This window comes from Bactrocera tryoni, chromosome 5, assembly GCF_016617805.1.
Source record: "Bactrocera tryoni isolate S06 chromosome 5, CSIRO_BtryS06_freeze2, whole genome shotgun sequence".
In the NCBI taxonomy this organism is placed as follows: domain Eukaryota; kingdom Metazoa; phylum Arthropoda; class Insecta; order Diptera; family Tephritidae; genus Bactrocera; species Bactrocera tryoni.
This window is the reverse complement of record NC_052503.1, coordinates 51,794,046-51,806,166: the sequence shown is the minus strand read 5'-3', so window position 1 is coordinate 51,806,166 and position 12,121 is coordinate 51,794,046. Positions and strand designations below refer to the sequence as shown.

Genomic DNA, 12,121 nt, shown 5'->3' with positions numbered 1-12,121 from the left:
ATGTATGGTAATATTTTCCGATAATGCCACTGTCAAAAACATAGACTGAGCATTGTAAAATTAACTTGAAAATTTCATATTGCAATATCATTTTCAGCTGCTCGGCTACTTAGTGGACCTAAGTATGTACATACATACTAACTTGTAACTTGGTTAATATTGATTAATTTAGCTATAGTAAGGATAACATCCGATTAGTCCGGCGAAAGCCCGCCTCGGTCATGCGATTTGACGTCGTTAGACTATTTCCTGTGGGGCTTCGTCAAGTCTATGCCAACAAGCCAGCGACGATTGATGAATTTCGTACGAATATCGAATGTGAAATTTCAGCAGTATCTAACCAAAATCCAATCATAAAGAGTCAGCAGGATGTGCAAAAATCCTAATATTAATCTAGTTTCCCCTCAAATTTATCTATTTTAGACACAAAGATATACTGAAAATATTCGGTAACTTGGGCTTGAATAGTTTTTGTTGGATTTGAACAATTTCTGGTCATAAGATAGCATACAGTAAAGGCATTATTCGTGCTAAGTTTTATCCCGTTAACTATTTGCTTCTTTATTTGTATACTGAAAAGTGAAAGAATCAAGTGGAATTTAAAATTGTGTTATATGGGAAGTAGGCGTGGTTATCGTCCGATTGCTTCAATTTTCATAGCGTGATATAGGAATATAAGAACAATGCCACGTACCAAATTTTTTTGGAATCGGCCGGTCGTGTACCGAGATTTCAGGTTTCACTGAAAAGAGGGTGATACCAGGTTCATGGTCAAATTTTCACACCGGCTCCCACAAAGCTCTGTTATACCATATCGGAATTAAAATTTAATATGTATGCTGCAATTAGTTATTGTATTATTGCGCTATTAGTAGTTTTCAACAGTACCGTTATATGGAGAGGGAGCGGTGTTATCTTCCGATTTCATCCATTTTCTTTGCTTTATTGGATTAGCAGATATATTAATGTATATATTTGCTAAAGGGCGGGCCACACCCACTTTTTTTTTGGCCACAGGTGCCTCTTCCTACTGTGATCCCCTTTATGTACAATATTTATGTACCAAATAAGAGTTTTATATCTTCATATAAAGCTTAGTTGTGGTTAATGGCGTTTTGTGAGCGTGGCAGTGGTCCGATTACGCCCATCTACGAACTCGTGTTTATTAAACTTTTGATTTGTGGTATACATTGAAAAATAAAAAAAGGGTTAATCAAATTGAAAGGTTAAATGATTCAAAAGAAGAATTTATTTTGATACAATCTCAACATAATTTAGCACTTTTATATTTAAATACCATTATTTATAGTTTTTCAGTTAGAAATAATAATAATCTTTCTTTTCCCCATTTTAGCCCCGCCTCCCATTTTACTTTACCTTTTAGTTTGAAAATACTTAGCTATTCTGATTTTGGTATTAAAAATTAAATTTCGAATTCATATTTTCAATTTTCTGAAATTTAATTCGATATTCAAAGGTTTTTATTCACAAATTCACAACCCTGATCCACCAAATAAATAGGTGATTGTTCAGGTTTAAAATAGAGTGAATTTGTTAACTGGCGGAAGAGGGCATCAGGCACTAACTACATACGTAGTCTTTCCCTGCCTGATAATGACGTTTAGCATTACAACTTTCTATAATTCTTTTAGTATAGCTTACTAAAACATTCAATAATCCACTATCACTTATGCAGGCTGTCCATTACTGGCTGATCGATGACAAGGCTCAACTATGAACTGCAATGGCTTATACGAGTATGCACTAAAAATATGAATTTGCCGTACAAATCAGTGGAAGGACAGGCCAGCTTAAGTTACTTTAGGGATTAGTAGGTGAACGGCCTGCAAATAAGTAGATTAGCTGCAAATATTTATACGAACAATCCCCGACCAAAGTAGCAGAGATGCTCGAGGAAGCCTGTGATGGAGTAAATTGTCACCGTCCATAACTGTCTAAACAACAAAAATTCTGGAATCGTCTGATTCAAATTAAGAATCTCACTGGGCAGCGTCTGTCTCCAGGTAAGGATGGTAAATTTAAAGAGAAATAAACAACATTTTCAAGAATGGAAAATTGTAAAATAACGCTGCAAGACATAAAAAGCCCAGTGCCAGGAGTTTTAAGGATCATAATCATAAGCACACTTGGCACTTGGTATCAGATAATCTCACAAGCATGGCATGGAGCAGAGCGCTCACATTTTATTCCTCATAAATGATAATATTTCGATTTGAATTTAAATTGTACTAACATATGTGAAGGATAGATGTGTATACAAGTTTTAAATGGAGAAAGGTGTGACTTACATATTATATTATTATTGTAATTTATTAAATTTTTTAGGACATTATGATAATATGCCATACTTATACCATATATGCATATATATGTATACGAAAGTATGTTATATTATTAAACATAATAAATATTTAAAAAGTAGATCAATTGCACTTTAATTACAAATATTGTTTTGATAATTACATAATATATTTATAATGTTATTAGTTTTGCATGCATTCATAAAAATTCGCAAAATGATATTCACATCAATGAATATGATTGCATGTAAACGTATAAAAATAAAAGCAAAAGGCCAACATACGTCTGTAATAGCAATGTATATTTCTGAGCATACTTTTTATTGAATGCTTAGGTCTGCTCACGTATCACCCATCGCATTTTATTATCTTTTGACAAATCACACGCTTGTCCGTAGTTGGACCTTCTCTATAATTTACGTTCTCTGATAGAACATTTTTATTATGTTGCCATATAATGAGGCGACATTTTCGTCGAGAAAAGAGAAAGCTATTAAACTAAACTTAGACAAGATGCAAACCAGGGTATTAATGTGATTCTTACTTAGCGTCCTTAGGCATAACCGGTTTCTAGCGTGAGCACCCATTAATCCTTTCTACTTTTTGTGGTTTCCTCCTTCCAAGATGGAGGTAATAGATTGCACAGACAACTTGAACATTTCCAGCTATTCACCAACACTGTTACATTTTGTGCAATTTTCGATTGAATGGGAGAAATCGTAATATTATGTTCAGACCGACACTTAATCACACGATTTCGGCTGTTGAGTGGTTTATCCCACTAATCTTATAAATTTATCAAGATTTCGCCACACAAAAATGACAGTTCGAAATCACTTCATCGGAGTGATTTGAAACTGATCCACGCTAAATCTCTCTGTGCGACTCTGATTTTGCATGGAAATCTATTACATTATCACAGCTGATTTAGACACTACAAAAGGAAAAAAATTTAAACAAACAAAGCAATGAATCTAATTTCATCTGAACATCGGCTTCTCAAATGAAAACATGAGTCCATTATTTCCATTTTATGGAAAATATTTAAAAGAATACGGCTTTTATTACAAAATACTATATGACAATTTTCTTTTGATAAATATTGAGCGATGTGAATTCTTGAATGGCAAAAACAGCTGTTTTTTCATCTTTTCAACGGCAGCGAGAACGGGCTGATTAGTGAAGGGCTTAAATGTAATCTAATCCTTTCAAATTTACGGTCTGAACATGGTATAAGTAAGAAAGAGAAAAACTTTCGACTTTCAAGCTTAACGAAATATTAATATGTTAAAAGACAAAAAGCGTAACACAATTTTTCAAGAAGAAGCTGGGAAATGCGCAATAGTTTGGTTCATTTTTGGGTTTCAACCAGTAAGTTCTTATTTGCTAAATATTTTAATTACGAAGCCGAGAAAAAATTATTGAAGTAAGTTTACAAAAACTACTGGACATTGCTGGCCGTAATGTCACACGATATCTGTTTAAGGTTGGAGGCACTTAGTACACATATTAATGTAATAATAAAGTTAGACAAAAGAAGCTTAATATAATTATCAAACTACTTTTTTACAGTTGGTTATAAGTTTAATCACACCTCTGCCTTTGAAACTGCATGATCAAAGAGAAACTTTGCAATATCACCTATGACATCGGGATGGAACAGTGAGTAGCGTTGAAAACAACTGTGGTTGTCACCAATAGCTTTCAACTAACGAATTTTACTAATATAATATTTTTTTTTTATCACAGTTACCTGATGGTTATGTGATAAAAGTTTTGAGGAGCAATTCCAACCGCATTTAATAAACGTTGAAGCACAAGGCATCAATGAGTCAGTGTTTACCACCATACAAACGGCAAATATCGATATATGACTGGAATTGTACAAGCATATCTTGCGTGTGAGGATAAATTAGCGGTGAGTTATTCTCTTCTTAATTGGCGTAGACACCGCTTACGCGATTATAGCCGAGTTAAACCGCGCGTCAGTCGTTTCTTCTTTTCGCTACGTGGCGCCAATTGGATATTCCAAGCGAAGCCAGGTCCTTCTCCACTTGGTCCTTCCAACGGAGTGGAGGTCTTCCTCTTCCTCTGCTTCCCCCGGCGGGTACTCCTAGCCAGCGTAGCCGTTGTCTTTTAATTCGCTGAACTATGTCAATGTCGTCGTATATCTCGTACAGCTCATCGTTCCATCGAATACGATATTCGCCGTGGCCAACGCGCAACAACCCATAAATCTTTCGCAGAACTTTTCTCTCGAAAACTCGCAACGTCGATTCACCCGTTGTTGCCATCGTCCAAGCCTCTGCACCATATAGCAGGACGGGAGTTATGGGTGACTTATAGAGTTTGGTTTTTGTTTGTCGAGAGAGGACTTTGCTTCTCAATTGCCTACTCAGTCCGAAGTAGCGCCTGTTGGCAAGAGTTATTCTGCGTTGGATTTCTAGGCTGACATTGTTGGTGGTGTTTACGCTGGTTCCAAGATAGACGAAATTATCTACAACTGAAAGTTATGACTGTCAACAGTGACGTGAGTGCCAAGTCGCGAGTGCGAGTACGACTGTTTGTTTGATGACAGGAGATATTTCGTCTTGCCCTCGTTCACTGCCAGACCTATTTCTCTTGCTTCCTTGCCCAGCCTGGAGAAAGCAGAACTAACGGCGTGGGTGTTGAACTATTTTCTCCAGGTTAAAAAAGTCGCAAGATAGGGAATCGCCTTGTCTGAAACCTCGTTTGGTATCGAACGGCGCGGAGAGGTCCTTCCCGATTCCCGATACACAGCCGTATTAGTTTGGCGGGGATCCCAAATTCAGACATCGCGGCATAAAGGCAGCTCCTTTTCGTGCTGTGGAAAGCAGCTTTGAAATCGACGAAGAGGTGGTGTGTGTCGATTCTCCTTTCACGGATATTTTCCAAGATTTGGCGCATGGTGAATATCTGGTCGGTTGTTGATTTTCCAGATCTAAAGCCACACTGATAAGGTCCAATCGACTTGTTGACGGTGGGCTTAAATCCATAACACAATGCGTTCGATAGAACCTTATATGCAATGTTTAGGATACTTATCCCACGGTGGTTGGCGCAGATTGTGGGATCTCCCTTTATGTGGATTGGGCAGCGCACACTTAAATTCCGATCGTTGGGCATGCTTTCGTCCGACCATATTTTACAAAGAATCTATAGCATGCTCCTTATCAGTTCTTCGCCACCGTATTTGAATAGCTCGGCTATCAATCCATCGGCTCTCTCCACTTTGTTGTCCTTCAGACGAGTAAATGCTATTCGAACTGCTTCATGGTAGGGCAGTCGAACGTCTGCTCCATCGTCCTCTATTGCGGAATCGAGTTCGCCTTCTCCTGGCATTATACTTTTATTGCCATTGGCAGGCCGGAGAAATGTTTCCTCCATAATTTTAGTATGCTCTGGGCATCGGTCACTAGATCACCTTTGGGGGTTCTACAAGAGTCTCCGGTCTTAAAACCTTCTGTTAGCCGCCTCATTTTTTCGTAGAATTTTCGAGTATTACCCTTGTCGGCCAGTATCTTCATACTCACGCATTTCGGCCTCTTTCTTCTTCTGTCTGCAAATGCGTCTCGCTTCCCTCTTCAACTCTCGGTATCTATCCCATCCCGCACGTGTTGTGGTCGATCGTAATGTTGCGAGGTAGGCAGTCTGTTTTCTCTCCGCTGCGACACGGCACTCCTCGCCGTACCAGCTGTTCTTTTGCACTTTCCGAAAACCAATGGTTTCGGTTGCAGCTGTACGTAAGGAGTTTGAAATGCCGTCCCACAGTTCCCTTATACCGGGTTGTTGACAAATGCAGTCAGAGAGCAGGAGTGCAAGTCGAGTAGAAAATCGTTCGGCTATCTGTTGTGATTGCAGCTTCTCGACGTCGAACCTTCCTTGTGTTTGTTGGCGTGCGTTTTTTGCTGCACAGAGGCGGGTGCGAATCTTAGCTGCAACAAGATAGTGGTCCGAGTCGATGTTAGGACCTCGGAGCGCACGCACATCTAAAACACTGGAGACGTGCCTTTCGTCTATCACAACAGGATCGATCTGGTTGGTACTACTACTACCGTGGCCATATAAAGTAGCGCAAGTTTGGTGTGGGATTCGTGGTGGGAGAGATACCGAGAGTTGAAGAGGGAAGCGAGACGCATTTGCAGACAGAAGAAGAAAGAGGCCGAAATGCGTGAGTATGAAGATACTGGCCGACAAGGGTAATACTCGAAAATTCTACGAAAAAATGAGGCGGCTAACAGAAGGTTTTAAGACCGGAGACTCTTGTAGAACCCCCAAAGGTGATCTAGTCAATGATGCCCAGAGCATAGTTAAATTATGGAGGGAACACTTCTCCAGCCTGCTGAATGGCAGTGAACGCACAACACCAGGAGAAGGCGACCCCGATTCCCCAATCGATGACGATGGAGCAGACGTTCCATTACCCGACCATGAAGAAGTTCGAATAGCAATTGCCCGCCTGAAGAACAACAAAGCGGCAGGGGCCGACGGATTGCCGGCCGAGCTATTCAAACACGGCGGCGAAGAACTGATAGAGAGCATGCATCAGCTTCTTTGTAAAATATGGTCGGACGAAAGCATGCCCAACGATTCGAATTTAAGTGTGCTATGCCCAATCCATAAAAAAGGAGACCCCACAATCTGCGCCAACTACCGTGGGATTAGCCTCCTCAACATCGCATATAAGGTTCTATCGAGCGTATTGTGTGAAAGATTAAAGCCCACCTTCTACAAACTGATGGGACCTTATCAGTCTGGCTTCAGACCTGGAAAATCAACAACCGACCAGATTTCAAGGCTGCTTTCGACAGCACGAAAAGGAGCTGCCTTTATGCCGCGATGTCTGAAATTGGTATCCCCGCAAAACTAATACGGCTGTGTAAGCTGACGTTGAGCAACCCCAAAAGCTCCGTCAGAATCGGGAAGGACCTCTCCCTATCGTGCGACTCTTTCAACCTGCTTCTGGAGAAAATAGGTCGAGCCGCTGAACTAAATAGAGAAGGTACCATTTTCTATAAGAGTGTACAGCTGCTGGCGTATGCCGATGATATTGATATCATCGGCCTTAACACCCGCGCCGTTAGTTCTGCTTTCTCCAGACTGGACAAGGAAGCAAAACAAATGGGTCTGGCAGTGAACGAGGGCAAGACGAAATATCTCCTGTCATCAAACAAAGAGTCGTCGCGCTCGCGACTTGGCACTCACGTCACTGTTGACAGTCATAACTTTGAAGTTGTAGATAATTTCGTCTTTCTTGGAACCAGCGTAAACACCACCAACAATGTCAGCCTAGAAATCCAACGCAGGATAACTCTTGCCAACAAGTGCTACTTCGGACTGATAGGCAATTGAGAAGCAAAGTCCTCTCTCGACAAACAAAAACCAAACTCTATAAGTCACTCATAATTCCCGTCCTGCTATATGGTGCAGAGTCTTGGACGATGGCAACAATGGATGAGTCGACGTTGCGAGTTTTCGAGAGAAAAGTTCTGCGAAAGATTTATAGTCCTTTGCGCGTCGGCCACGGCGAATACCGGATTCGATGGAACGATGAGCTGTACGAGATATATGACGACATCGACATAGTTCAGCGAATTAAAAGACAACGGCTACGCTGGCTAGGTCATGTTGTCCGGATGGATGAAAACACTCCAGCTCTGAAAGTATTTGACGCAGTACCCGCCGGGGGAAGCAGAGGAAGAGGAAGACCTCCACTCCGTTGGAAGGACCTAGTGGAGAAGGACCTGGCTTCGCTTGGAATATCCAATTGGCGCCACGTAGCGAAAAGAAGAAACGACTGGCGCGGTGTTGTTAACTCGGCTATAATCGCGTAAGCGGTGTCTACGCCAATTAAGAAGAAGAAGAAGAACAAATGGGTAACAAATATAATAACATATAGAGGTAACATATATGATTGTTACTGCTAACAATTTTATATGTTAAAGGTAACAAACTGCAAACCAAAATAGTAACACTAACAGAAATTTGGGTAACAAACGCGTTTTTGTTATGCATTATACATAGGTAAGCTATGCGCTAACAAAAGTATTTGTTACTCTTAACAGATTGTATAGAAATTTGATAACAAACGTTAGTCATTCTGTTAGAAAAAGACAGCATACAATACTTGCCATTGGCTAGAGCGAGGAAATTATTGAAGATCAAATGGCAATGTGTTACATTTTCCCACTCTACACAAAATAATAAAGAGTTTAACGTTTCCAAAAGTGAACAATAACAAGTCTCTTACATGTTTGCTAACAGATATCCGTCTTCCAGGGCTCTACACTCTGGTACAAAATTACAACGAGGCATTTCGCCAGGCAAAGTTGGTGGTATACTAACTTTATTGCTTATGGAATATAATATATAATATAAAAATTTGTCTGCTAATTATTGCACGCAATGATTGTCACTTCAGCAGTGTGACAACTCAGTTTTCATTTCTATGAAAATTTCGAAGAGGCAACATATATGTACTGGCGGCAGCTTCATTTCGATTATTTTAAATTTATTAGCGCGAGTATAACGGTGGTTGTGTTAAATTATAAAAATAAGGTACGAAATAAGAAGAATAATTTTCAAAATAATTTAATGTATTTTTCCAAAAAATTAACATTCAGTTTAATATTGTTAATTTGCAGAAAATTTATAACAAATGGATTGGCGAATGAGCGAAGTTTTAAATTTAATAAGCATATTCAATCAATTCGAATGCTTTCATAATTATAAGAGTTCCTCTTACAAGAGGATTGCATCACCAAATTGGTAAACCGACATTCTGCAAAAATTGTTAAAATCCTGTCTATCCTTTTATAAATTTCAACTAAAAAAAGCTTTTCAAATTTTTAAACGCTTCTATAGGTCGTACTTGCCTGCTCGAATCCATTTCGCAAATGATTATGTTATGATAACAAATGCCTATATACAGATTTGGCAACGGCAGTGGCGATAGATTTGACAGTTAGTCTACCATAAACTTTTGCCCGTCGAATTGCTGGGTAAGTATTTTGAAGAAAGCGTGTTCTATAAAACATGTGTGTTGGCAACTCTAATACGGTGGAAACAATTTTGAGCAATATTCTGAGAAAACCTCACAACTGGTTTGTGAGGAAAAATTGATGAGGTTTATTGTGAGGTTATTTTTATTCAAACCTCACAAAACAAAAACACAAAATTCACCACACGAGGTTAAAAGCATTTTGGTGTTTAACTGTGTTTTTTTTTAAATAAACAAAACAAAATAAAGAAATGGGCAGCAAAGAAAAGTGAGTATTTTTGAAAATCTATTAAATGTGGTGCATAAATAATTTCATTTATTTTTAGGATTTCAAAATTTAAAAGAACAACTCAGGAGCAACTACAGCTTTATATAATGTTCTGCAAGCAGCATCCTGAGTTGCAACGAAAGAAGCAGACCAGCCCTCATAAGCTGCAAATGTTGTGGTCGGAATTAGCAGAAACATTAAATGCCTTAAAAGGGCCAACACGCACAGCAACCAAATGGAAAGAGGTAAGTTTAAAAGTGTTTATGTGTTTCACGAAACAATAATATGTTTTTTTTTTTTTTAACACAGACGTTAACGCACTGGAAACATCAGTTGCGTAGCCGAGCGCGAAAAGATAAAGCCCACCCGCAAATTACTGGTGGAGACCCTCCGGCAGTTGGAGTATCAGAATGTGAGGTGCAGGAAAGTTCAACCTTTGAGACAGCAACGGTTGATGGAGTGCCGAGTTCGGATCACCAGGTATTTTTTTTACTTAAACGCACATAGCATATTTATACCCTTATTATTATAAGAGCCACTCACTCATCGGTCCGTTTTATACTTACAGGTATTGTCGCCGTTGGACACAACAACGGACACCGTTCCTGCTCCATCTCCATCGCCAGTTTCTGCTCCAGCTTTTCCTGCTATATATCTCCGCACTTTACCTTCGTCACCTTCACCTCCCACTTCACCACCTCTTATCGAATATTCTCCTGATGTATCCCATTCTAGGTTATCTCCTCCCATCCCACCTTCTCCTACACCATCAACTTCTGCTTCAGTCATTTCTGAAGCCCCCAAACCAACAGCAGTGAAAATGCTTGGAAAGGTACTAAAAAAATTGAAGGCGCATGAGAGACGGGAAGAGCGGGCCATTTCCCAACAACAAAAAATTTTAGAGCAAAACGAACAGTTGATGGGTGTCTTAATGCAGATGACACGGGAGAGACGAGAGGAGCTGCAAAAGACCTCGGAGCAAAACCTACAATTGACGGGGGTATTGAGCCAAATGACGCAAGCACTAACAGCTATGACAACAGTGCTCAATAACCTTACAGAAAAATTAAACCACTGGTAAGCTAATATTATACTATTGAAAAATTGAATACTAATACATATGTATATTAATTCCTATATTTTGCAGATCACAATGCATTGACGCATATCACCCAGGGAGAACCATTTCATTTTGCCTCATCTGTGTGTTCTTATAATAATTAGGATTACATATTTTTATATGAAGTATTTATCAGATCTTATATTATTAAAAAGTTTATTTAATAAAATAACTGAATTATTTAAACATACATATGTATAAGTCTTTTTATTCATACCTAGAAAGAAGTAAAATGTACAAAAACCGTAAGTTACATTTTTATTGTAATAGACGAATACTTACATTTATAATAGATAACGCCTTTGGAAGAATAGTTCCTCCATTCTATTTGAAAAAAATAATTGCAAATATCTTTAAAAATATTGAATTAACAAAACAAACGCAACCGATTTTGCATCGTGAGGTTTGCTTTCAGATATCACAAATTTAAGAGGAAATTGTGAGCATTAAAGTTTTTGAATTCACCTCAGCATAAGGAAGACCTCACAAAATTCCAAAACTTCTCAATAGTGATTTTGATTTGAGGAGATGTGGATAGAACTGTGTAATAACACAACTGTACAACTTTAAAAATTGGGAAAGAAAATGAAAACTAAAACCATTAAATTTTATGATTATTCCATTTGATTTAAGTATTATATAATAAATGTTATTTTATTATTCCAGTTTAACAATTTGCCTGAATTCCTTTACCTTTTATCAATTCAAATATTCTCTTATGCATGGTTAAAACTAAGTTTTGTAGCGAATTAGTGTCCAATTGATCCCACTAATGGACTATGACGGAATTCTTCCGCATTATTAAATTGGAGACAAGAACACAAGCACCCCCAGATGTTTTCTATTGCATTGATATGTTGAGAACATACCGGCCACTCGAGTAAATTTATTGAAGTCGTGGCCATCCGATATTTAGTTTGCCTACTTACAATTACACTACAATTTTTTTACTATTGGAAGTCAAGAAGGAAACAAGACTACTTCGGAGAATCGATATAATTTTGCAATAATATATTACTGCGATAACCATTTGATTAAAATGGATCCGAAAGAAAAAACTCGCAATGGGTTCAGGAATAAATTGAAACTGAGGCCGCCCTACTCCTTCAGAAATCCATTGCTATTACGTAGCGACAGTCCACTCGCTGCCAGTACGCTAAATATTGGTCAAAAAGCCATATAAACAAACCTACTAATCAAAATCAAAACCAGCAAAATTTATTTTTATTAAGTCCTTTTTTCTCTTTTCTGCTTGTCTTCTACAAAAAAAAAAAATCGATAATAATTAAATAAAAAAGTATAGTATATGCGTTCATTTATTATATAAACATTTGGGTACTATGACTAATTGCACAAAGTATGATATACCATATTTAGCAAAGACTATATTT

The 12,121-nt window shown here is 38.4% G+C and overlaps 1 protein-coding gene and 1 long non-coding RNA gene across 3 annotated transcripts; both read left to right on the top strand.

Moving 5' to 3' along the window:
- Positions 1–3,548: 3,548 nt before the first annotated feature.
- Positions 3,549–8,899, top strand: LOC120778281. 2 transcript variants are annotated; one of them, XR_005705562.1, is made up of 4 exons: positions 3,549–3,835; positions 3,894–3,983; positions 4,071–4,239; positions 8,622–8,899. It is a non-coding gene; the product is annotated as an uncharacterized LOC120778281 (long non-coding RNA). The 2 variants fall into 2 exon arrangements; XR_005705561.1 differs by having other exon boundaries at positions 8,607–8,899.
- Positions 8,900–9,032: 133 nt separating this feature from the next.
- LOC120778280 (afadin-like) lies at positions 9,033–10,887 on the top strand. Its single transcript, XM_040110068.1, has 6 exons — positions 9,033–9,110; positions 9,207–9,610; positions 9,669–9,855; positions 9,920–10,090; positions 10,179–10,687; positions 10,758–10,887. Coding segments are annotated over exons 2-6 (885 nt in total). The 5' UTR covers positions 9,033–9,110; positions 9,207–9,593; the 3' UTR covers positions 10,759–10,887.
- The last annotated feature ends 1,234 nt before the right edge of the window (positions 10,888–12,121 follow it).